The following is a 27,988-nucleotide window of genomic DNA, read 5'->3' as shown; positions in this document are numbered from 1 at the left end:
ACGTTTCAATACACTAAAAAAAAATCATTTTTTAAAAATTATGTTTCACTGACTCTCATACTGTCCTCTGTCGCTTTCCTTATGTCACTCAATGGGTTGCCATGGACCCTGAATCTGTAGACACACGTGTATGTAGGGTTCCCGTGGTTGCTTTCAACCCTTAATTCCACTATGTCGTAGGCCACGGGGTACTCCACGCCCCCTATGCTAGTCATTTTGGGGTGTTTCACTGGGAAGTATTGTATGGCCGTGCCGTTTGTGTCATACATGTAGTCACCGAAGAGATGCGGTTCTGCATCTAATTCGTTATGGAGACCCTGTGAATAGAAATTATATTTATGTTTTTGGAAAGCTACAGTAAAATATAATTATACTGGCGGGGATCCGAATGATGTATTATTTCTTATTTATTTGAGACCATTTGAGGCGCAAGTAAGGCCGAGGCCAGTCGAAGAAATGAAATATTTCAAAATATTTCAAATTAAAAAAAATTAAATGCTTTTGTACCTAAATAAAAAGTTCTTTAAATATTATTTAACGCATTACTATGTTTATTATACGGGCAATGTATAGTACCTATATAGAGAAAGTAAAGTGAATGTATTATGGCTATATACAAAAATTACCTACAAAAATGTAGTACACATTAATCCTTATAAGTATAATAATATAAGTTTCTATTGAGTTTTCGATCTATAAAATAAACATAAAATATTTATTTAGTTTTTTTAACTGGCTAAGTGTAAAAGTTTTGTATTTAGGTTATTGACTCAGATTAACAATTTATAAATAAAGAGAAATTTTATATAAATTTTTTGGGACGCTGCTCTTAATTTAAGATTTTTTTTTAAAACTGCAAAGTATAATTGCTTCTTGTAAAATTTTTCAACAAATTGCATTCCAAAAGAAAAAAAACTTGTTAATAAAAACGCAAACAGATGATAAAACATATTAACTTACATATACTGAAAAGTTTTTGGGTGCCGATTCAATCTTGCCATCGACAGCCAACAGCCTCGACATGTGTTCCAGTGAGAAACCTGTTACCTCGATGATTGCGTATGTTCTTAGCACTGTGAAAAATAGAAATGTCATTAAATCTCAAAGATAGATTAAAAAATAATTTTACTAGCCTAACCAAGTATCAGGAGTATCTGTCTATCAATGTAAATAAATATTACTATTTTGATATATTTCTTTAAAGTTTAATTTATCTAAACTTTTTTATTCTCTTCTTTGGATCACTTGAGGAAATGTAATATTTAATATTTTCATATACCACGCTTTGTTAACGAGATAAAGCGCAGCGTTGAGTTCCGGAGGAAAGTGAGGAATAGAGTGTTTTAATTCTAAAATAATTAACTATGCAACTAAAATTACAAAACCTTGCAGTATAAACTAACCCAGATATCCCGGGAAACCCTGGAAAGCCCAGCACTCAGCGGGCATTGCACCAGGGGTCACCGCATATCGCGGCGAGGTGTAGACCCACCATACTGGTAGACCTAGTATGGAATATTGTTTTGTTTTTATCTGGTATAGCTCTGTACATCTTGTTGATATCACTTGTCCACCTGAAATCGTGTATTATTTGTTAGTAAAAAATATATAAAGAGAATTATGACGATTTTCATGTATATTCAAAGTCATTATTCAATATGAGATTTCTACAGAATATATACAGAACGTTGATGTCATCATAGCGAGTAGCATGGAACTGTAAACAATAGTTTTGAATTCCATCCGCACACAAGGTACTGAATTATTTTGACTTATTTGACCCCTCTCTCTGTACCTACTCTACTATTGTTTCAAAACCAAAAGTAGTAAATTATCTATATATATAAAATCGAAAAGTCACTCACTCATCACTAAATCTCAGAAACTACATGTGCTAGGAATCTCAAATTTTGCATAGGAGTTATTTATAGGACGTAGGTGCAATACGTAGGACGTAAAACGGGACGTAATAGGTAGGACGTAAGACGGGAATTTGCAATATTCGACTTCTAAGGGGTGGTTTTTGGGTTTGAAAGTTTGTATGAAACTTCGTTACTACAAATGCTAGGAGTCTCAAATTTTGCATGGACGTCACTTATAGGACGTAGGTACTCATGGAGACAGAAATTAATAATAACGTAGTTTACGCAGGCGAACCCGCGGGCGGGCCGCTAGTAATAAATAATTATAGAAAGGAGCGTTTTTCAACAGACTCATTAAAAACATCGTAAAAAACGTATTATAAGTAATAATTATGAAACAAGTCTACCTGCAGATTCCAAAGCGTAATCCACGAGTCCAGTCTTATCAGCGTCATAAACATCCAGCATACCAGCCACTATCTTCTTTATCTCATCTAAATCGAAACGGCTTCTCACTTCCACCGGTCGAGTCTCAATCTCTCTCACATACTCTCTTACTTTCTCCACAATAATCTCCATTTGCCTTCGCTCTATAGAAAGTAAGTATTCTTGGACAATATGCCGTATTGAGTTTTCATCCATATCTGGTTTCCAAGAGCTGATCAGTCGTTCATGTATCTGTTGACTGAGGGCTTGCATTTCTTCTTTAGTCATATAATTCTTGTCAAAATGATGTTTTAATTTTGCAGCAACTGCATCACTGTTATCATTGTTACTTAATATCGTTATCAGATTCTGTTGCAAGTGTTTGAAAGAGTACTGTTCTATTTGTGCTTCCAAATTGTCGATTTTCGATAGTTTCTGGTCGAAAAACTTAAGGCGATTGTCGACATTGATAGCCCAAGTCTCTAAAGCAGCTACTCGCTGCGTTAAATCCGAATCAACTACTATCTCTGGTGGTTTATAATCATCTGTTACTATAGGATCTGGTAGAATTTGATCTTTGTAATGGTAACCTGAAAGAAAATATTATAAATTAGTATCCAGTACTACTTCTCCGTCCTTCCCACAAAGTCGAGGAGAGTAAACAATACGCAGGGAAGGACAGAGAGTTAATTTAACGTAATAATAACATTATAACTCACCTAAAAGTGTTGCGTCCCGCGACAACTTTCAATAGGTGACGTAAGCTCTGTCCTTCCTTGAATATTTTACATAAATTTCTCTCTGGGAACAATTATGTGGGAAAGGGGCAAGGAAAACACTTTAGTGCGTACAAAAATATTATTTAATAGCCCAATAATTAGTATAATTATACATAAAATTATTATACAATTTAGTTTTATTTTTAGCCAAACCATATTAGAATTACATATCTTTATTATTTTTATAATATACATAAACAATGGTTTCGTATAATCATGTATTAAATATAACATGATAAACATAACGAAGTATAATTAATATAAATCGAAAAATATAGTATTTTCTTATTTTAGTAAAAATAAGAAAAATTTTATTATCATTATATTAGATAAAATATAACACCTAAAATTTTTTTTTAAATATTAATTTGAATAAAATAAAATAATTAAGTTTCAAACAAAAATATAAATTAAACCTGTGCCAACACTATTTTCGATTAGGTACATCAAATTAAAGCTTATTCTATGTCATTTGCAAAACCATCAAAATTATAACATTTGCCTTATTTAGTAGTAAATATGATATATTTATTTAATAAAATAAATATCTATATTGTTTCAGAAACGAAATAATAAGTTATTACAAAATAAAATAATATATTATTGACTTGCATCTAACAAAAACGATTCTTATTTCCTCGACTAGTGTTATCAATTTCAAATAGGCGATTTCTTTTAATATTATCATTAGGATATTATTAATAAGGCGGGTAAAGAAAATAATGATATAACGTTTACGTTGCCCTTCGAATCTGAATTTCCAAAGTAAGTAAAACAAAACGAATATACATATAAATAACTTAAAAATGATAAACTAAAATATGAAATATTTAATTACTTGTAATTTAATATAACAATTTAATGAAACAGCGATATGTTATGGTCTTATTAAGAGAGTAAAATTACATAACCGTTTAATTATAACATGAAAATATTTATTGGATATTGCTTATTTGTATTTACTTCTATATGATCAATTAAAAAATAGTGTTGAAAATTTGTGAAAGTCATTTCTCAGTATTTTTCTGAAAAATCTTACTTAAACAATTTATTATATAGATAAAGATGTTCACACATTGTTACATTCACATATTTTGAACATACTGAAAATCTTCTATTATTATTATTATTTATTATACTAACAAAATTAGAATAAGATAAATCTACTGTAATGTGAATGGTATTTATTAAGGAATGAACTAAATGAACCCTTCTATTTAAGTACATACATTCAAAGTATTAAATCAATTAGTTCCCGTTTACAAAATAGGTGTTAACAATATTTTTGAAAGTTATTTTTATAGATAAGTTTAAGTTTAAATTGCTTAAATAATTAAAGAATTTCACTGGCCACAGAAAAAGAAAATTAAATAAATAAATATTAAATCTTTACCTTAAATAAAAAAAAGTATAAAAAGACATGACTTAGGTATACTTTCAGTATTTCTTATATTACAACCAAATGTTGCTTAATTTCAGGTACAGATTACAAAAATTATAGATATGGCAAAAAAAGATTCCTTGTTGTTTTCTCATAAGTCAATTATTTTGAAGAAGACTTAGACATTTTTTAACATTTTTAAAGTGTTGTTCTACACCTAGGAAAAAAAATTAGATTTTTTATATGTTTCTAAAGAAAGTATTTTAAGATTTGAGACATTAACAGATAGCTATTTTCTAAACGTGAACACTCTTATAGCAGTAACCACAATAATGTAAAAATTCAAATATATATTTTTTGAATTTCGTACTTGACACAAAAAAAATACCAATACCATACAATAATAATAGTAAAATGAAAAAAAACCTTTATTTAAGGTACTATAAATAATATAAGGCGGAAATATTCTTTAAATCAATGGAAACCCTATTTTTTTTTTTTTTTTTACTACTATACTACTATAAAATAGAATACTGTAAAATTTAGTTGTGTGATAGTATCTCTAATCTACATATCTTTATAATAAATAGCTTCTTAAATATACAAATTTTGGCAATTTAAACAGCTTCGGAAACTAGCGTGAAACTAAAAAAATACAAAATATAAAAATACATTGCAAAATTCACATTATTGTGGCCACATAAAATAGTAGCTTAGGCACAATCATCCAATAATTCCACGCCAAAATCGTTTCATTTCTTCCAAACAGCTTTCCCCCACAACTGATACATAATCTGACGCTTCTGCCACTCTATTCTCAATTACTTCCTTATAAACTTTATATGTATGAGTGACCGTTGGCATATTATCAGATATATCTGGCAAAGTTATATTTATGTCTGGCAAAGTTATATTTAACTTTGGCAGAGTAATATTCGGCATAAGATTGGGTATCTTAGCTGAAAACTCGGTCAGGTCTAAGTGAAAATCTGTAAAGTTTGGCATTGCGAGGTGTTCATAGTTTTCGTAGGTGTAGTACGCTGAAAGTAATTTGTGCTTGTAAAGCTATTATCGTATTTTTATTGCAAAGCAATTAATTAATGATTTTTTGTTATTAATTAATAAAACTAAAGTCAATTATATATTTAATATTTTTAAATAAACCAAAAAAGCCAAATATGATCTTTATGAATAAAACAATTTAAATATACAGGGTGGAATTGTCAGCACCACTTTAAATGAAACCACAGTTTTAACTACTCTATAAAAGCCTAATATAATTCTGAAAAAAAATAATTATCAAAAATGAAAAAGTCATTTTTTCAAACAAAATAAATAATAAAATTATCGTTTTAAAATAAAACGCCATTTGTAAAGTATAACATAGGCACGCACACACTTACCTGTCAAAGCGGCAACGTCGCACGCGTATGTGTGCGTCACACGAAATACAGGTATGGATAAAAATCGTGAAATGAAAAAAATCCTACGTCCAAACTGTTGAGGTACCTTGATTAATTTCTTAGGTGTGGGTTTGAACCCTATATGCAGTTTCAATAAAAGAAGCGCTGCCTCTTCCCGTGTATAATTTATAGCATTAAAATTTTTATCTTAATGACGGTTTTGACAATAAATGTGGGATAATATAATTAATTATAGATTTTAAACAAATAACAATAATTGTGCCACTTTTTGATGAATTTTTGAGACATTGCGGGTACTTGACGCCACACTGTCTTATTAAGAAAGTGAAGAAATGAAAATATTAAATATTTAATTTCTCCGAATGCGAATCGAACTCACAACTGTCGCTCGCTTTTGCCAGCGCAACAACAGCCGATTCATAATCTTAAAACGATAAAGAAATAATCTTAATTTGATTTGATAAAATTCAAATTAAATTCCATTGTAATTTTTTAAATTTAAAGAAAAAAAGAGTTATAATTATATACTTACAACCATATCCAAGAGCTGGCAAAATGAATAACAGCATCCACGGCCACCAGCGCCTCCCACTTTCTTTTTCCTTGTACCGACTTGATAAATTCTCAGCCTTGCTTGGTGATATCTTAAAATAAAAATGAAACATATATTACAAATTAACATACATATGTATAATGCAATATATAGGACCTAGCATGAGTTAAATATTTTTACCATAATGAGCATAAATTCATTTAAAATTGTTATAAATGTGGAAATATTGGCCAAATAAAAAAGTAGCTTCTCTTTTATTCTTTGATATTCAAAGCACATGTCCAAAATTTCAAAAGTATGTGTATGAGCATACATGCAAATTTTACACAAATTTCTCGTAAACCACAAATGAGATATATTCCAACATGAAGGAACTGTGTTCAAGTATCATCAAAATCTGTTTAGTAGTTATTGAGATATAACCACGCATTTCTTGAAAGGATATGTATCCTATCCTATATCTTATAAAACAAAGTCGCTTTTTGTGTCTGTCTGTTGTTTCTAACTCTTCTTCTTCTAAACCACCCAATGGATTTTTATGCGGTTTTCACCATTAGGTCGAGTATTTTTCGTAGAAGGTTTATATATAGTTTATTATTTGTACATTCTTATGTAAATTAACATAAATACGATAAATATGTATAAAGTCCTACCCGTTGAGACACTTTCGCGCATGCGCTGCTTTAATGGTAGGTACTACATGAAAAAAATGTACTGGAGTATTGTTCCTCTTAATAAGATCTACAAAAAAGTCCGCGAGAGCATATTTTTATCTTTTAAGGATAACGTGTAGTGATCATATTTCTGTCTAAAAATAATAATTTCAATATATTTTTTATTGTGAGGGATATTTTTCCATAATGGTACTAATCTTTATCCTTTAAAATACTTTATTAATTTTCTACGTTAAACGAAGATAAAATTTGCTTTTTACACTTTTTCGAAATTGCGAATAGTTTTAGAGAAAAACGCATTTAATTGTTGACACATCACGCCGTTGACTCATCAGCTGAGCCGACTCAAGTTTTACTTATCCCTTACTCTCAGCATATAAATAAGTATGTTAGTTACGTTGGCCATTTAATGTAGATGAACTGTCTTTTACTGTTTTTTCATTTTAATAAGTACTTTAGAAGTTGTTAAAATACTAAAACATCCTTGCTGCGAAACGCGTTTTGCTTATTTATACACAAGCGCGTGATGAGCAGTCATCGGTGGTTCAGTGGTAGAATGCTCGCCTGCCACGCGGGCGGCCCGGGTTCGATTCCCGGCCGATGCATTCTCTTTAATTTTACTCACAGGCACGTATTGCTTGCTTCTCATCAGGGACAGAATGTTTCAATTTCATCGTTTGCGCGTATTGGATAATTCGAGTTGAATGTATTATTTCAGCGCGATATATTTGGTTTCATATTTTTTGTAGTAGTTATTACTAATAACTTATTAGTAGGTAGGTTTTTGTTTCTAATTTCTTCCGTTTAAAAATAGTCATTTAAATATATTTTAATAAGTACTTGAAAAGATTAGTAGCACAGATTTAAAATTACGGTACCTACTAAAAAATCCTTGCCGAGTAAAACAATTGGAAAATCCTTATTGAAACTACGAAAATGCGGGTTGCATTAGAGTTTCATTAATTTTCACATTATCTTAAGTGCTTTGCAAACATACATTATATGAATAATCCAGTAGTAAAAGCGGGCGAAGCCGCAAAGGGGTCGCTAGTAATAACTATATAATTATACTTAAATATCTTTTTCTTTTAAAATATTTAAAGCTGCGGCGTTGAGTTCTGCTCCTCAACACGCAATGTCTCCAGAATTCGGCAGAAAGAGGGGAACAGAGTGTATTAACACTAGGTTGCCTCTGCCCACCCTGCTGCGTGCGGTATACAGCGTGAAGCTGATTTATTTATATTTAAAGCTTCAAGGAAATAGCAATTATTATTATATTTATGACAATATACTATTAAAACTTACAGTTTCAGTAACAGTAGTAACTGTTGTGGTGACAATGGTCTTGATGACCGTGTATATCCAATAGAAAGGCGCGACTGCCGCCGTTGCTGTTCTCGACACTATTCCACCTGAAATAATAATTTAGATTTTTAGATACTTGAGACATTTCTTATAACTAGAGAATTTGTATGTTAATGAAGAAAGAGGAACATCTAATCGAAATTGTACATTTTGTAAATTATATTTTACAAAAAATGCTAAATGAGTTTTTAGATTTTTTAGTTATGTACATTTTTATACCATTCGAAAGTGTAAAAAAAGTCAAATTAACCTTAATTTAATTTCATATCGTAGAGAATAAAAATCAATCTGAAATTTGATTGTAAAAACGTTCATAATAATATAATACATATAAACTCATAGTTTTTTCTATTATGACATTTTGTTTAATAACCTGTTAGCAGGTTTACAATCTAAGCCGACGATATATAATAATGATAGTGGCGTGGCAGCTTTGTTAATCCATACCTATATTATAAATTCGAAAGTAACTCTGTCTGTCTGTCTGTCTTTTCCGCAATCAGGGTCAAACCGCTAATTTAATTGTGATAAAATACTCATATAGAGATACTTGAGGGTCCCGGGATGAACATAGGATACTTTTTTTTTCTCATATTTGTAATATTTTCGTTATATACCAATATATTAAAATAATTAATTTGACAAGGAATTTATTCCGCCATGTTAATAACAATCGTCGCTACGCGTTGCTAAGCAACGGCTTGCAAAGTTTGCTGTTTTAAGAAAACGTCACCCACAGTGAGTTTGCTTAATGCATACATGGTGCGCGCCGATATAGATTTATACAAATCTCTTTATACAAATCATTAACAAAAATTAGATGATTTTTATAATTTGATATTCATCCTTATGAAAATAAATATAATAGTCACTTTTAGCATTTCATCTAGATGGAAATTATAGTTTACTGTATAACATTCTAATAAATAATTAAGATGTGACTGATTCCAAATGACCTAGCCTTCGGGCGGCATAATATGAGTATGACCGACGCGAACGGGCGGATGACTTTGATGATTTTGTAAATTTTTATAGATTTTCGAATTACTATTATTTTTTATGTAATTATTTGCTGCTTATAATTAATTTATCTCAGTTCGGTTATCTATACCGATGTTATACACTTAAAATATCGTAATTTTAATCATTTGAGATTTTATTTAATATTGTTCGCAAAAATTAATAATTATTTAATATAGAAAAATGTTTAGTACGCGCGCACAGTAAACTTTAGGTTTTTTTTCTAATATTAAGAATTTCCTTTAGTTACTTTTACTTCTTTGGTTTGTTCATTTCGGTTACTCAGATATTTTTTCTAATAATAAATCTCCACTTATTATTATTTTTTAACTTATTTTAATGATTTAGGCTTATATTTTCGCGGGCGTAGCCGCGTCCGGGCCCACTAGTATTAACAATATATTTTTTAGCTGTATGTTTTGTCCTCTAGATAAAGCAGGGAGGGAGAGATAGAAGATCCTAGTGTTAAAATACTCCATTCATCGTTTTCTGTGTCTTTAATAAAAAAAACTGTATGTTATTTTAAAAATGCTTCATCTTATATAGGAGTCAGACTAAAAATATACAGGATATTTAAAGTAACTGTATATATATATAATCAATTTGCTTATCTATATTCACTTCTTTACTATGAAAAAAATATTATCAACATCTCTTGGCTAACAAGACTTGTAGATAAGAATGAATGATATTTAAAAATGTTATTGTATTTTACAAAAAAAAAACTAGTTTTATATTAACACTAATTTTATAGAAAAAAAGTAGCTTCACATTTTCTGTCTCCGTGATTATTTTGTCTTTAGACACTCTGTTCTCTATCTTTTGCCAAATTTTCAAGACATTGAGTGTTGAGTGGCGGTACTCAACGTCGCGCTTTCTGTTAAGACCAGAGAACCACGATCTTGGTTAATTTGATTTCCATTCAAAGCAATTATCATATTTTGAACTTCTACCACTTAACATGCAATGTCTCGATTTACCATAGAAAAAGTGGAATATTTTAACACTACATTCTCTTCTATTAGTAAGACATTAGTAAAACTAATAAAGCTGTACAAGAAGTAATAAAAAAAACTCACTCTTAGCCGGTCTTCGATCAGTATAAGGATATCTATGGGAGGGTCCTACTACTTTCCTATAAGCTGTGGTGGCACCCGTTGTGATTGTTGTTAGTATTGTAGCTACAAGCCTTGTGATCCACCACCGGTCGTCTGCTTTCGAATATCCCTTGTGTAGATACGAGCTTTCGTCGTCCGAACTGTCTAGTGCCTGAAAATTATAATTATAGTATTATTATAAAGTGAAATGTTTATAATAAATATAATTTTAAAGTAAATGCTTATAATATATGGAAATACGGTACCCCGTATGTAGCGAAGTAGTGACAGTTCAGTTCCTCACTTACCCAAATTCCCCAGACATTGCGTATTGAGAGGCGGAACTTAACGCCGCAAAAGTATTTCGTTTGTATAAATAACACGATTAAGTAGCATGGAGACGTTAGTTTTTACTATTTCTACAACATGCAATACAATGCAATGCCTGCATAACATATTATAACACGCACTGCCTTCAAAATTCAGGAGAAAACGGGGAACAGAGTATCTTATCACTAGGTTCCCTCTGCCTACCCTGTGAAACTGTTTTAGCTTTATAACATTACAATAGAAGTATCAATTTTCAACTCACAGTAATCCGCCGCCTTACAGAACTGGTCTGCCACACACTCTTCATTGCCCTATCCGGTTCATCTATGTCTGGCAACATCTTGGCCTGGGACAGGGGCCGCCTGGACATGTTTGGCATGGCCACAAGACCTGGAGCCAGCTCCACTCGGTCCCGTGACAGGTGGGAGTATGTGTAGTCCGTTTTTGGATATTTACTGAAAGTTATGTTTTATGTTGTTATAAGAGGAATATAAATAATTATATTTGTTTTCTATGTTGTTACTTATTTTATCACATTACGTTAATATTTTTGATATTGTAATGTAACTAGATAGCTTTTCTAGATAAATGCATGATTGTTCAACGCGAAAATAATACTTCAATACTTAGCAGTTAGTTTCTGAGATAAGTGCGCTCAACCAAATAAACACTTTATAAAACTATAGATTCATTATATATAATACACAGAGATAAAGAATTCGTGGGAAAATGGGATTCCTATTGGAACGAAGTGTCTTAACACTAGGTTTTCCTAGTACTCTCTGACAACTCTGCTTTGTTCAGGTCGCAGGATACACTACACAGCATGAAGATAGAAGAAAACATTAACAACATATATCATCAAATGAATGCTTTAGTTGTGTCATATTTTTTTTCATAAATAGATTTATAACGACTAAAGCGTGTAATTTTATTATAATTAACATATGAAACCGAATAAATCATAGCAAATTTTAAAAGTATAGGTATAGTATTTGGTATCTAAATCTAAGTTAAAATCGATTATTTTACATATATATTATATACCTCAAAATTGCATATTTAACATTAAAAAATATATCAAGAACCGCTATCTAACACCAGAAATAACATATTTCCTTGTAAATATCCAACAGTTATTTCCACAATAGGGCCATTTAAAGTTCACACGCTACAATTTACACAAAGCCAACGTTATCACTACAAACAATGCACTGATCGAGAGATAATCTCTTTTCACTTGTTAACACGAGAAAACCGATCGTACCTAGGCAAAGTATCGAAAGAGAAAACTTGCAATGTTTTTATCGCTACATTAAAGTACTAAGAAGTGGTGGTTTTAATATATTTTTTTCAAACTACAAAAAAAAAAGTTATTTATGCGATCTTTAAACGTGTATATAATCGAAAACTACTCTTGTTAATAATTCAAAACAGTAGTAAGAGATCCTTCAATTTTTCACTTTCGATACTTATCTGGGGACCGTCGAAACGAACTGTGGAAGTAACCAACGCCAACAGTTTGACATTTGCTGCGCACGCGCAAATATAGATTTGTACGTATTTTCACCGACTAGACCACATGAAAAGTATTGTGTTTTTGTTTCTTTGTTATTTCAGCTTGTAAGTAATATTATTAGTAGATGTGACAAATATTAAGTACTTATACATGTGACTGACTATACATATCGTTCTCATTTGTTAATATAAGAATAAATAATTAATGAGTCTTTAAGTAAACTTCATGATAACACTGTAATAATAGTTTTTTCGAACACACACAGTATTAAATAAGTCAGTTATATTATTTTAAAAAATACCTCAGAACGACGACGCCTTCGACGGTCACCACGTCCTCCATTATTAATAGTACAATAATTTTATATTATATTAAGATATTAAAAGTCAAATAATATTGTCACGAATTAGAATTTAAACTATTATTACATGCTTTGCCAATAAATTCACATTTCGGAATGTCACCAAAACGTTAAAATCAAACTGCCAGTGATTTTTCTATGATTACCCTCATTTATGAATTCAAATTTGATATAGTAATACCTCGCAAATGATGTATGCAAAATATTTTTTTGTTGTTAAAATAAAATTTTAAATAAATATAATATATAATTTATTTTTAGGTCTATAACCATACATTCGTAATTCGCCTTAAATAAATCGGTGAACAATTATATATTGGTTTAAATTTGTGACTCAGTTGTGAACGTTTAAGTTATTGTTTAAAAACGTGCATATGTAATAAAATGTGCAAGTATTTAGTCAAAATTATTGAAAAATATATAGTTTTACTCATTTAGAAAATTACCATTTTTTATTAAATACATTAACCACATTTTTAAATTCTATTAAACTAAATTGCATCGTGGAACTCTGATCTAAACCTTCACCTGTAATTTCATATGACTAACACGCCTATAAACATTTTCTAATTAGATTTGAATTCATAATGTAGGAATTAACTTTTATTCTTCAATAAAAAAAAAATAATAATATATGAAGTCGAACAAATATAAATTGCATATTAAAGTAGTCTCGCACGTGTTTAGAATTATTAGAAACACAACTATACAGTTAAGTTTAATGAACTAGTCTAGGGTTACGGTTAGATCACAAAATCTATTAAAGCAAGCAAACAATATCGTTGCCTCGTTGCTTATTTCTGTTCTGTCTTTCATATTGATGAAGAAAGGCGGAGAGAACCTAGTGTCAAGACACACTGTTCTCCGCTTTCTGACAGAGTTCAAAAATCGCGTGGTGAGTGGCGCAACTCAAGGGCGTCGCAAAATTACCAAAGAAAAAAGCTAGCTAGTCTAGCTAGCGTGTCACCCGAAGCTAAGCACAAAGGTTTTTTTCTAATTATAATAATATTTCAAATCTTAGGTTAGGTGTCGCGTGTTACACTTATGTATGTATTTAAATAAAATTGCATGATTGTGGTAGAACTTTCAGAAACGTTTTTAATCACATTTCAAAAGCACTTATTATAATTAATACTCAAGCCATCTTTTTTTTACCCGACTGCACAGCATCATTCCAATTAAAGCCGATTAATTCCAATATTTTAAGCAAAACCGTTATACTTTATAATTTATTAAATTATACTACGATGAAACGACAAGGACGCAAAAAAATGACAATAACTCTTAAAAATATTCCATTTATATTAAAAAGCAGAAATTCTTGAGCTAAAAAATAATGTTTATTGGATATATTCTTCATATAAGGAGACATGCCAATTTGAATTTTAGCAACATTCCATATCGACGCACGCGCAGATGTCGTTCCGGTTACTTGGCAAGCAGTTTGACTGTTAATTTTACTTGTATACACATTTAAGCATAATTTTTATAATAATGCTTAAATTTAATGTTCATACTTAACATTACATATATTATAATTACATTAGTTTATTTTTATGTAAATTTGTTTTGTTTGTTTGTTAATAAAATCTTAACATTTTTAATGCAATTCGGGCATTTTAAAATATTGGCAGGTTTTTATATTGAATTTTAGAATGAAATATATATATTAAAATTTTGTATTGTGTTAGTTTTATATGATAACGATATACAGTAACGACAGTAACCTGTGATTTAGTAATTGTTTTACTATTTATATACTTACTAGCGGATGCGCGCAGCTTCGCTTGCGTATTTAAGGGTGAATTCTATTAACCCATGAAATATGTGTTCAATGAAATATTTTTAAGAGTCTAAATTTCAAATTTTATAAAAATCGGTGGCGATTTGAAGATTTTTCCATACAAACTTTCAACCCCTTATTTGCACCCTTAGGGAGAGAATTCTAGAAAACGATGAAACACGTGTTTAATTAAATACTTTTAAAAATCTAAATTTCAAATTTTATAAAAATCGGTGCCGATTTAATTTTTTTTCCATACAAACTTTGAACCCCTATTTCACCCCTTTAGGGTTAAAATTTTTCAAAATCCCTTCTTAGTGGATGTCCAGATTACGAAAGTAAACTTTTGTCCAAATTTAACGTTTCTACCATCAGCGGTTACGGCTGTGCGTGCGTCTTACCTCAGTCAGTGAGGACAAGTCCTTTTATATATATAGATTATAAATTAAAAAAAATCCAATAACATTTTAAAATATCCCCAGTATAAGGAATTATCAATTTTTAACTTCTTAAGTTTGACTTTTAAGAGACGCAATTATATTTTTGTAAGAAATTTTACACAGGTCTATAGGCAGATGTTTCAAATTGGTCTTCATTCCTGTTGGAATACACTACATCTGCTTCATCAAAATTATATCTAAATATTGTTTTATATAAAACATATAAAACCTACTACTTCTTGAATATAAGTGAATTTAAAGAGAAATATACTTTTGTTTCAGTTGGTTATTTTTAAAAGTTCCTGAGATTGAACGTCCAACAATAACACATACCGCTTTATAATATAATAAATATTATTTAGGTCCTATTCATAACTTCCAATTGGAATGTGAAATGATATTACGTCACAAGAAAAGGGATCGAATCCAAATACGGACTATTATAAATTAGTTCGTGATAGAGCAACACGCTCACATCCATTAGGTTTTGCGCTGACTGTAACTTAACTGTGTTATTCTATATAAATGCCGCCGTTTATTCAAATCAAGTGAAAATAAACTAATATAATTATACTATTAATATTTTGTTCGTTCTTAAATAACATTTAACTTAAAATTTATTTTAATTAAAATTTAACATAAAATGTCCTTTCGGTAGGATGTTATAAGCTCAAAGAAACGTTTGTCTATTTTTCCTTCAAATATGCAGATATATAATTCTCAAAATTGTGGGGCTGAGGAAACGATTCATTAACGATTTTCCGCTCAATTAAGAAAAACGACAAATCATGGACCTGTATCGCGAAATTTGGCCGGTGCTTAGAGAACGGAGTGTTTTACCACTGGGTTCCCTCAGCGTACACCGCTATATACAAGGATACAGTGTAAAGCTAAAGCTAAAAAGGCTGTCATTTCCACTCACTTCCAGTATTCCTCAGCCATTTTATATAAGCGCGACGGCAGGTGTTCCGTGGTAGGCTCTCGTTCTAACAATACGCTGGCATCCGCCAACGCTTGTTCCGCGAACGAGCTGTCCGTAGAGCACGCGCTGTACGCCGGACTGCTATAACGGCTGGACCTGCTGTAATATTGTTGAGTTATTACAGTTTTAATGACGGAAAGAGGGGAACGGAGTGTCTTAACACTAGGTTCCTTCTGCCTACCTTGCTGTGTGCGGGATACTGCTGATCATAACTGATTATTTATGAGCATGAAGCTGATTAGGAACCGTTCTACCCAACACGCACTGCTTTAGAATTGGGCAGAAATTGGGAAGCAGAAATGTTTGAAGATGGAAGGTTACCATAGTTAAGTTATTTGCAAAGTTCTATATTATATTTGCCAAATATATCTTATTGGGACGCCAACTTCAGGTCAATAAGAAATATTTGTATATTTCGGCCTTGAATATTTAGAATACCAATATAAAATATTGTATTTAATTAGCACATAAAAAAGGATAAATTTTCTCAATTTATTGGCCAGGCCAGGTGGTAAAAACAGATCTCCAATGACAAGTTTGTAAAACAAGATGCTTATTTCGGTATTGTTGTTATATGGCAGAATTAAGAACGTCACACCTTGTTTTCATCTCAAGCTCATGTGTTCATTTTATATTTATCCACTTAGTAAGTAAAACTATTCACACGTAAGTACGTCACAGAGTTGCAGCAAATGTTGGAAATGTGCCAACATGATATACTATTGAGGTTATTGTAGCATAGTGGCACATCGTGTGATTGAAAACGCGATGGTTACAGCTTCGATTTCCATTCGGGGAAATTAATTATTCCACATGAATATGTTTCCTTACTCTCGTGGACTAGGAAAAGAGCGTTGTTAAGTTCCGCCACTCATTACGCAATGGTTTATTTCGTCGAGGGTGGGGGGGGAATGTTTTAACGCTAGGTTCTCTGAGTATCCTGCTATTAGCGTGATACAGCGTAAACTAAATAAATAATTATTTACTAGTATCAGTACTAGAGTACAATCGAGATATATTCTTATACTAGCGAGCTCCAGTAGCTTCGCCGACTAGAACTATACAATTATTTATTTACTAATATGAATTACTTTCTTGTTTTAATAAACTTTCATTTTGACGATAATATTCATACAATGAAAGAAAATTAATAATTCAGCCGTTTCAATAATAAAACTATTTGGTAGCACCTTTTTCAACACAAATATCTTCTATTAATAGTGACATTTTTTAATTATAAATCGCTTTAAATAAAACAAACACACAACGTTAAGGAAAGTTAGTTTAAATACAATAGTGAAAACTGCACTTAAATCGATATTACCAATTCTGAGATTAGCGTAAACAAACGCACAGACAAAGATATTTTTTTTAAAATCATTGTATTCGATTGGATCTATTATACTAACAAATGCCACCAATAATAGTTTTTCTCATATATCTTCCATATACAGTCAGCAATCAGTTACAATTTTATTATATGTATAGATCTAATATCGAAGGCTGTAACGCGTAGGTGTATAGGAAGCAAACAATACAATACGTGAGACATACTTGGTCAGGCAGATAGATAGAGTAATATGAAATTTAACTGGTTCATAATAATTTAACGATGTTTGTCTTATTTATTTTATTAAAATATTTTTTGTTATATGCATGGTAGGCAGAGGGAACCTAGTGTTAAGACAGTCCGATTTCCATTTTCCGCTGATTTCTAAAGGCATTGTGTGTTAAGTGGTAGAACTCAAAGCCTTGGCAGCCTTGCCTTAGCAGTATAGCGTAGAAATGGAAATATTAAATAAATAATTTCCTCGAGTGGAAATCGAACTTATAACCAGTTCCGTTAACTTACACTTCAAAGTAATATAAAATATGTCATCTGACCTCGTTATATATTACAATTACAAGTATAAAATACACTATAACATCATAATGAATCATTTATTTCAATGTAAAATTTAGGGAAAATATTAATAAAACGACCATACGGCCATGATCAGTACAGTAAGCAGCAAAAGAAGTATTTATTATTCAAAAATTTCAAACACAATTCATAGATTTGAATAACCAACTATCGACGAGTTGTGACAGCTCTGAAGTTACATTTTCTGAACTTTCACGTATTATTTAGTTGGGAAGGTAAAAATTAATCAAAAGGAAGGAAAATCATAAAATCAAATCTCCATCAACAATTTTAAACTTTAAGTCAACCACAACTCATTAACCGTACTATAATAAACCGAAAATATGAAATTCCTCTGCTAGTGTGTACATAACGTTCATTCAGTACCATTAACGTATAACATTAGTCACCATAACTCCTAAGCAGTATTTTAACTACTTAACGGTCAAGTCTAAAAGCGCGCCTTCATATGTTTGTACATTTAATAAACGTTTACATATAACCAACTGGTGGTTAGCTAACATCTGCTGTTTCCAGTTTTTTATTTTGTGACTTTAGGTTCGTTTATTTAAAGGCCTTTATTTGATGAAACTACTTTAAAATGTTTGTCTGTAGCGTATCTAAATATAGATTTTCTATTTTTTATTACGATTATCTAAATAAACATTTTCTTTTGAGCTTTAGCTTTGAACAGATATAGTAGTTTTTTTAATTTTTCTGGATAAATGCTATAACTACAAGCCCATTTATTTTTTATTTACTTATTTGTTCAGCTTCTGAGGGAATCTAGTGTTGAGACACTCCGTCCTCCATTATAAACTCATTCTATCACTACATATCTCACCTATTCCGCGTCACGTTATGCGTAGACAGGATTGGGCTGAAGGTGACGTCGGTGAGCGTGGTGTACGGCTGATTGCTTGTTGACACACGCTCATACTGGCTGTTGACTTCGTTCTGTAACAAACAGGTAGGTTATTATAGAATTAATGATAGATATAGATATTAGTATTTACTAAGTATTTTTATTTATAAAATTGTAAATCTATTGCATGTCCAAAATATTGGAATTAAATCCTATGGAATAATTGTCGCACTTAAAAAAAAAATTAATAATTTCAAAAGCACGAGATTTTTCATCTTCATAATGTGGCAGAGGAGTCTACAAATAAGTGTAGTGTATCGAAATGTGTGATTCAAAACTGATATCTTCGATACCGTTATTATACACAAAAAATATAAAATTTATTATTTTTATTTCCATTTAGTAATAAATAGATGAAATTATAGACAAACATAGGTATAAGGAGTTATAATAAAAAGCCTAACTTTTTCAAAGTAAAAAAGAGATTAAATTATTATGAATTATAATAATAAAAAAAAATTTCATAGACTAAATACATAATGTAAATATATATCCTAAATACTTCTGTTCTTTGTACAGATATAATATTTTTATTAACACAACAACGTTATAAGCAAAGAACTTCGTTTATTCGACAAAGTTATAGATAAAACTCTGAATTCGTACAAAAAAAGACCTACGTATCACAAAATAACTCGAATCACTCGCCAATGATGTCATCATCACCAAGTACGTACCTACCACAAAGCTCAATAATAATACTAGCTAGTAGCTAGTTCTTATAGCGCTAATTGAAATACGTACGTACTGTCCAACTACGAAGCTGTGATTCAGAGGTAGCCAACATGACGAAAGCAAAAACATTAATACTAATAATATATGTATATATAATGCTTTCAAATACTTTTCTATTTTTATTTCACACTTAGGAGAAAACAAACTTAATTAGAAAAAAAATGGACTGAAAAACTGAAAACGGACTGAAAAAAATGGATTAATATAGTTTTTTTAATTATGAGTGATGAAAGAATGACAAAAAAGAACTATGATCGAAAAGTAAGCGGTAGGAGAGTAAGGGGGAAACCTCTGTTGACCTTCGAAAACATAGTGTCAAAGATACTGGCGGAAGGTTACGTAAAAAGCATGAGGATCCCCCGAAGGGCATGTTGATGACAGTGGACGAGGCAAAAGAGGTATGTAAAGACCGTAGCGTTTGGCACTCCGTTCTCTCTGACTACCCCGTTAGGGATAAAGCGTGAAGCTATGTATTACATACATATGTATAATAATAATTTAAAATATTCGTTGATATGACCAAGCAACGTAAACAAAACACACATTTTACATCTGTCCTCATACAAATAACAGAAAATATGCATTTTTTCAATCGCCAGATGTACCTACTAGCTATAAATAAATATCATGAATTTCACTTTTTGCTATACCTACCTTAATTGGCACTATCAAGGTGAAATACAGGGACGAGACCTTGAAAATTAATTCAATTGCTGAAATGATAAGTCAGCAAAATAATGTGTGACAATTATATCGTTTTATTTACATTTTTATGTTAAGACTGCATTCTCACGAATATTGTAAGCTTATGCTAATATTAAAAAAAAATCAAATAAAGAAAGTTGAAACTAATTGTAATATATATATTAATTGTTGTTGAGGTCAGGTATGGCCCACATGTGTGACTGTAAGTGCAACCAGTTGTGGGTTCGATCCCCACTTCAGGAAATTAAATATTTAGAACTTAATTTAGGTATTTCGTGCCGAGGGAAAGCGCGTCGTTAAGTTCCTCCACTCAATACTCCATGCTTCCAAAATTGGACAACGAAATGTCTTAATAGGTACAAGGTTTGCACCTGCCGTGTGCGAGATATTGCGTGAAGCCACAAAAAAAAATTATATTATATATGGATTTCATTTTATTTTTGTATAATTTTGATTATTTTTTTTTAATTCACTACCAGTCTTTAGAATTTTTTAAAATAAAATTTTCAATATACTATATTAATATTATAATTTACAATAAAAAAAACTTTTTTCAACGCAAACCGACGTCAACGACCTCGTGTCAGTCCTCTGGTGTCATTTATAAAGTTTTAAGATAACAACCATCGTAAAACTAAGGGGGGAGATTAAGCGGGTACATTTTTATTATAGTTCATCTCACAATAAATGATGAAAGTTGATAAAATAATCGACCCTACGACCCTAATCTAAGTTTTAAAAAAAACTTAAGTAGCTTTAGAGCATGTATTTGTTGAGCTTACATTAACATTTTGTAGGTACCTTAATACATAAGAAAAATGTATAAGAGCAAGCTACTACAAATAAAGGGCTGATTTAGTTAGTAACAGAAATATGACCAGGATAAAGTTTAAGACGTGATATTTAAAGAAGTTAAATCAAAATTGAATTAAATCAGCTTCACGCTGTATCCCGCACACAGCAGGGTAGGCAGAGAGGAAGGGAAAGTGAAAGAAAGACACTCCGTTCCCCACTTTCTGCCAAATTCTGGAGGCATTGCTTGTTGAGTGGCAGAACCCAACGCCGCGCTTGCCTCAAGCACAGAAATGAAAATATAAATGCGCCGCGACTGGGCTCAAATTAAAATAAAAACGAAATTTAAAGTAGTATTAACATTATTATCCCATTATATAATACTTTAGTACCACTTGAGGAAATGAAATATGTATTTAATTTCCTCACTCCGGTAACGATGCAACGCGCGGCGTTGAGTTCCACCATTCAACATGCAATGCCTCCAGTATCCGTGGGCAAGTGGAGAACGGAAGTGTCTTAATAGGAACAGAGTGTATTAACACTAGATTTCCAAGTTCCCTCTGCCAGCAAATGCGAGATAAAGCGTCCAGCGTTTTTAACGGTGGCCTTCTACTACAATGAAGTAACTAAAAACCATGACTCACGTGCAATATATTCTACAATTTACCAACGGGTTTATCAATAACTGACCTTGCTACCGCATTCAAACATCTCTCTGCACTCCTCGAAAAACAAACACAGTATTGATTACGAGAACTGCTGCTCTCTTTCCATCATCACCATAGCAACTTTATAATGATACGCACCTACCTCACATGGTCGAGTCCTCGGAAGTCTTAAATTAGACACGAAAAACTAGGTCAAGATTGATATTAAGAAACGCGATAAATAAGTATTCTGCGTACGTTTGAAAATTGCTGAAACTCGACGTAAGTACCAACTCTTAGGACGCATATGGAAGGAATAATAATGTCCGTATGTGTTGGACGGGAGACTTAAAAATAACCGACGCGGGAGTATGATTACAGTTATATTTGGAATTATTATAGTTTTCCTGTTATATATCGTTTTAATTTACCTTATAAAGGTTAATGTTTAATGATATTTATTTTATAGAATTGTATTTATTACTTTTATAAGAAAACGAAATTGTAATAATTTTGACAGTTTCATATAAAACACCGACGAATTCTTAATTAGAATTATTATTTAATTTATTGTTTATGGCTCTTAATATATTTAAAAGGTAAAATTTTAGTTAAAAGCATTGTTCAAGTGAAGACACAGCTTTATATGACGATAAAACAATTTACTATCAGTGTATAGTTTCACTTAATTAAGCTAATTGCGGTAATGCAATAACAAATACTTTTTTACGCATAACACAGCTCGTATTTCAATCTCGCTCTCAAGTTTGAGATCGATCTTGAGATTCGATTTATAAAATATGGGCCTAAGTAAGCCATCATTTTAAATCATACATAAAAAAACGAATGCATCTAGACTTTTTTCAATTGTTTTATCTGGGGAAAATCTAATATACAAGAAATAAATTAAAAGCCTAAACTCCATCATGGAACAATTTGCAGCCGTCTGGATGGTTCGCAGCTTCAAATCTCATTTCATATGTAATATTTTCAAAGAAGAATGGGAAAACAAGTTTACCTGGCAAAATATGTAAAAATCTACCATAAATATAGTATAGACGATACTGTAACTGCCAAGACGCATCTTATGCAACACGAGAGGCATAAAATAAGCGGAAAGGAAAGAACTTATTAAGCGTGGGCATCTGTGAGGCCGGCTGATTGTTATTTATGGTATATTATAATTGTTATTCAATTAGAGTGAGCAGTTTCAAAGATCGCCAGGCGGTTGAACGAACCAAGAAATTCCATAATTTTTTTGTTAAAATTTTATTTTTTAAATAGACTTCTAAAAATACTTCTTTTTTAAATAGACTTCTTTCTTCTTCTAGTTTTTATTTTATTTTATGCAAATACAATTTTTCCGTGTACGATTTGTAAATAAAGTTCTGAAACTCTCAAGTCTAAGTTAGATCTTGAGATGTCCTTTTTCATTTATAGATATATAATTTATTAATGAACGCGGTATCTCATGATCGATCTCAAACTCGAGAGCAGTTTATAAATACGGACCTAAGAAAATATTAAATAAATAAAATGTTATCTTATCTTCATAAATATGATCATAAAAGAATAAATTTGTTGAAGGTTAAAACTATAAAATGAAATCTTACATTTTTCGTATTTTCCAACCTAAAACTATAGAAATGTTTGTCTTAATATATCACGTTGAAAAATATAGTGAGTAATTTAATTTACTGCAAAGCGAGTATTTCATTAAAGCCGTTGTGCAAAGTTCTTTTTTTTACAGCTTCACGCTGTATCCCGCATACAGCTGGTCAGGCAAAGGGAGTCTTGTGTTAAAACACTTCGCTCCCCACTTTGCGCTAAATTTCGAAGACATTGCGTGTTGAGTGGTGGAACTAAATGCCACGTTTTACCTCGACACCAGCGCTAAGAAATGAAAATGTTAAATATTTCATTACGTCTAGTGGGAATCGAACCCACAAACCGTAGCGTTTCACGCTTGTTCCCATGCGTCGCGACTGGTCTCAATAAAAAAAAATTGGAACAGGATCTATTTGCCCCTTGTTCTATGTGCTCCCACATAAAGGGGATCATGTTAAACTGCAAATTAAATAGAATTTCGCTCAACTCTGAACCCGCATGTAGTGTACGTGAGGAGCAAAGTCAAATTTTACCATATTTTGAAGCATATAATAATTAGGAAAGAAATATTATTTTATTATGCTTTTATATTTCAGAAGAGGCAGGAGATTTATTTGTTTTGGTGCCAGATGTTTTTTCGATCATGAGGTTAATGCTGTTGGCCCTATTGGCTTTTACAGCGACCCCGGAGGGGACGGGTTCTCTGTCCCTGAATAAATGCAAGCACTATATAGCAGCCTGTGAGGAAGTCGATGATTGTAAGGGCGCCCCCCGGGACTCGAACTTCGGCTTGCGACCCTCAAGCAGACTGGGAAGCCAGAGCGAAGAAATGAAAATATTAAATATTCCGTTTCCTCGACTGGAGATCGAACCCACAACTTTCGCATCACGGTCACACATTTGACGATCACACATTTGTGCCACGACGACCTCATGGAAGAATAAGAGATTTTGTACAATTACAAAGACAAAGTAGGTAAATATATCATACATAAATAATTAAATAGGCTATTGCATTTAATTATGTACTACATGCAGCATTCCGTTTTCAAGTATCTTTATATATTATACTAGTGGACCCGGACGCGGCTACGCCTGCTTCAACTATAAGAATATTTATTAAATATATTCACGAGATTATTTTCAATTCTCAATAGAATTAGTAAGCAAATATAAGCTCAAATAATCAAAAAGAATAATAAGTAGATACACATTATTAGAAAAAAAATATCTGAGTTATTGAAATTAACTAACAAAAGGATTAAAAGTAACTAAAAGATAGGTTCTAAAAGTAACTAAAAGATTCTTAATATTAGAAAAAGTACCTAAAGTTTTCCGTACGTGCGTACATAGATATCGACTCTACGAAATAACTAAACATTTCTCTCTATTAAGTAGGATAATTTTACCGGGCAATATCAAATAAAATAAGAAGAGAATCAAAGTGTATTTTAAATTAATTATAAACAACAAATAAAGTTCGAAAATGTATGAAAATTTATAAAACCGTCAACGTCATCTGCCCGTTCGCGTCGGTCATGCTATGCTGCCCGAAGGCTAGGTCATTTGGAATCAGTGACATCTCCTTAATTATTTATTAGTATGTTATACAGTAAACTATAATTTCAATCTAGATAAAATGCTAAAAGTGACTATTATATTTATTTTCATAAGGATGAATATCAAAACGTCGCGGTAGCGGTCGCGTAGCAACGACGGTTGTTATTAACATGGCAGAATAAATTGCATGTCAAATTAGAATGTACTTTAAAATATATTAGTATATATGTGTAATGTAATGTTATATAGCCTATAGCACTTCTGAAGAATGCAGCTTTCATACAAAACAAAAACAATGAAAATCGGACCAGTAGATCCAGAGATCTTAGCGTTCAAACAAACAAACAAACAAACAAACAAACAAACAAACAAACAAACTCTTCCGCTTTATTATATTAGTATAGATAAACATATAACGGCACGTCTTTGACCTTGAATTGATTGCGACCGAGATAACGTGCGGTGCTGTTTAAATACTGTCACACTGTTATAACCATCAAGTTAAATTATATATTCGTTGATATACCACCCTATATATTTTTTTTAAGTCAATGAACCTTCCTCATTTTGTGGGAGAGTTGAGGAAAACCTGCAAGCCTTTGTCATTTTTTAGTTTGTTTTAGATATATATTCCTCCCAAAAACAATTATTCAAAAAATATTAAGCTCACATCAACTGTAATGTCTCTCTATGATGTGTCATGGATAAGAATATTCATAAATGTTTTTGAAAACATTGCAGCCCAGTAGCATTTGGGAAATATTTATATTAAATAGTTAAGAAAAAATATGGTCACTATACAACAGGTTTTTAACATATTTGTGTTAAATTTAAATTATTAAAGATATAATTTTCAATTTAATATAAAACACTTACTTGATAAATTTCTTTCTTATGTCCTTTTAATCTATCAAGACTTTCTTCAGATGAATAATCTGAAGTCTTAATAAGTTTTTCAGCCTGCCTGCTAGAGTGGCGGGTGCGGTGAGCCGGAGGAGAATCTTCTTCTACTTCTGGGACAATGTCAACAGTTTTCTTTGTAGGCAGAACTTGTCTGTAAGATAAAAAACTTTTTAGCATTTCATAGATTCATCATGCTTAAGTAGGTTCTGCGTTTAACTTAACTTTACATAATATTGTTTTTTAGATTCACACTGTAGGCAGAGATACCTGCAATTTTGGTGTTAAGATACTACATGCCTTCCTATCCATCAAATTCATGAAGCATTGCATGTTGAGGATCAAAATGGGAACATGAAAAATTTCTGAGAGGGACATTTCAAACCCATAACTATCACAATCACAGTTGCACATTTGTGGCCCTGCACTACAAGCACCTCAAGAATAATTAATTTACATTTTTTACATTTTTACATGCAATATTGGTTCAACAGTACGGTGTCTGAGTTTAAATACATTGGTTGTGGAATTGTTCCTCTAAATGAGGACTATTATATTTATTTTCTTGCTTTGGTGAGGGAAAGTGCAGGGTGGAGTTCCTTTAATGACTCCAATTTTAGCTGAATATGGACTGGAGACTGTCTTAACACTAGGTTCTCTTTGCCTATCCTACATAAAAGAAACAGTAAAAAGGCTAAAAAGTCATCATGCCATGACAAAACAGTGATTCAGGCCTAATAAAATATTATTTCAATTGTTTTCAAAAATGTACTATTCTTTTTATAGATTAAAATTTTTAAAATTACTATGGAATTATATCACTATTTTATATGTATTCATTATTTTTTATCCATTATGTAAAATCATTATCACTGTTTACTTTTATAAACAAGCAATCAAATGTTAATGGCATAATTTGTTAATGCTAATGTAAATAACATACTAAAAATAAATAAATGACAAAAGTAAACAGATAGCTTAAATATTTCCAAACTTTTGTTGTGTCATGGATTCATACAAAGGTCAGTGAAGCCATAAACCCATGGTTGACCTAGACAAATAGCCTTCTGATGTCATAATGGAAAAAAATATATTATGTCCAAACTTAATAATGGCAGTAATTTTAAGTATAATTTGTCACATAAATTATATATTTTGAATCCTTGATTATGCACAATAAACAAAAACAAGCAGAATGCAATCAAGTTAATTTTAAGCCAATAAATTAAATATAAATAGGAAGATTTTTTTTAATTTATAGAAAAGTAGAGTAGTCTCAGCAGAACTGCTTTCTGAACCGGTGGTAGTTTTTTGCTTATATGTTCATTCGACAATTCTAAAATGCTTAAAATAGTCTATTTGAATAAAGAACATATTGAATTTTTAACAGTATTATGTTCAATTTATTAACTAATTTTCAGTCAAATTTGCATATAAAAAATAAGTAACTATTAATTTCCAATATTTAATTTTAATATCTAGTGTTTTAGTATTTTTTATTAAATGTAATATAATGTAGTGTTTACAGGTTAGATAGTTATCTTAGTCAAAATTCGCACTTGCCAATTTTGTTTATTTATAAGTGTTTAAAATAAATTTACAAAAGAAAACTTACTTAATCGGTGTGCTTCTCTTGATGGGTGTTTTACGACCAGACTTTTGGTGTGTATGGTCCTCATCACCCTCTGTGCAATTCTCACGGTCGCAGCTGGACCGTAAAAAGGGTGTTTTTGAGCGGGACCTTGATCTCAATCCGGTAACCGTTGGATTTTCCATAATTAAAAATATTATTACAACTTAAAACTTGTCACTCAGTTCTGCATATTTTTTCACTGTCCACTGCAAACTATCTGCACATTAGTCGTCTGGTACATTTAAAAACAGACACACACTGCTGTTGATTATTGCACAAGAAATCTATTTCTGTGGCTTCGAGCAATGCCGCCAAAAAGCAACGTTACGTTATGTCTCACTTGCAGTTGATAACGCTATCAGTGATTAAAGTAATTGATATTATCAGAGGTGTAAATGAAAACATTGTACTTGGAGATGTACATTCAGTACTCTTTATAAAATAACATTAACAAAATTCGTAACGTCTCCCTCGCTAAACATAAACTGCGATTGCGATGACGTGATGACGTCACTATCAAAAAGACGTTATTCGTTAAGCTCAATCTACACTCTCACCAAGCTGCTCGAGTGCTCGAGTGC

General features: G+C 31.3%; 1 protein-coding gene across 3 annotated transcripts; it reads right to left on the bottom strand.

The window, feature by feature from the left end:
* Nucleotides 1–37: 37 nt before the first annotated feature.
* On the bottom strand, nt 38–27,988 carry LOC146531277 (klaroid protein-like). 3 transcript variants are annotated; one of them, XM_085197978.1, is made up of 12 exons: nt 27,390–27,988; nt 25,751–25,928; nt 18,744–18,856; nt 15,937–16,092; nt 11,174–11,366; nt 10,564–10,753; nt 8,405–8,511; nt 6,405–6,516; nt 2,270–2,878; nt 1,404–1,574; nt 961–1,073; nt 38–317 (listed from the first exon to the last, which is right to left on the bottom strand). In XM_085197978.1, exons 1-12 carry the CDS (start codon nt 27,548–27,550, stop codon nt 39–41), a joined length of 2,382 nt encoding a protein of 793 aa, XP_085054104.1. In that variant the 5' UTR covers nt 27,551–27,988; the 3' UTR covers nt 38. The 3 variants fall into 3 exon arrangements, with proteins under 3 accessions (XP_085054104.1, XP_085054103.1, XP_085054105.1); XM_085197977.1 differs by having other exon boundaries at nt 15,937–16,095; nt 27,390–27,987; XM_085197979.1 differs by lacking the exon at nt 15,937–16,092.

This window comes from Heliconius melpomene, chromosome 15, assembly GCF_056956725.1.
Source record: "Heliconius melpomene rosina isolate 202511_hmr_F chromosome 15, ASM5695672v1, whole genome shotgun sequence".
NCBI classification, from domain to species: domain Eukaryota; kingdom Metazoa; phylum Arthropoda; class Insecta; order Lepidoptera; family Nymphalidae; genus Heliconius; species Heliconius melpomene.
The sequence above is the reverse complement of the archived record's forward strand: the minus strand, read 5'-3'. Positions and strand labels throughout refer to the sequence as shown.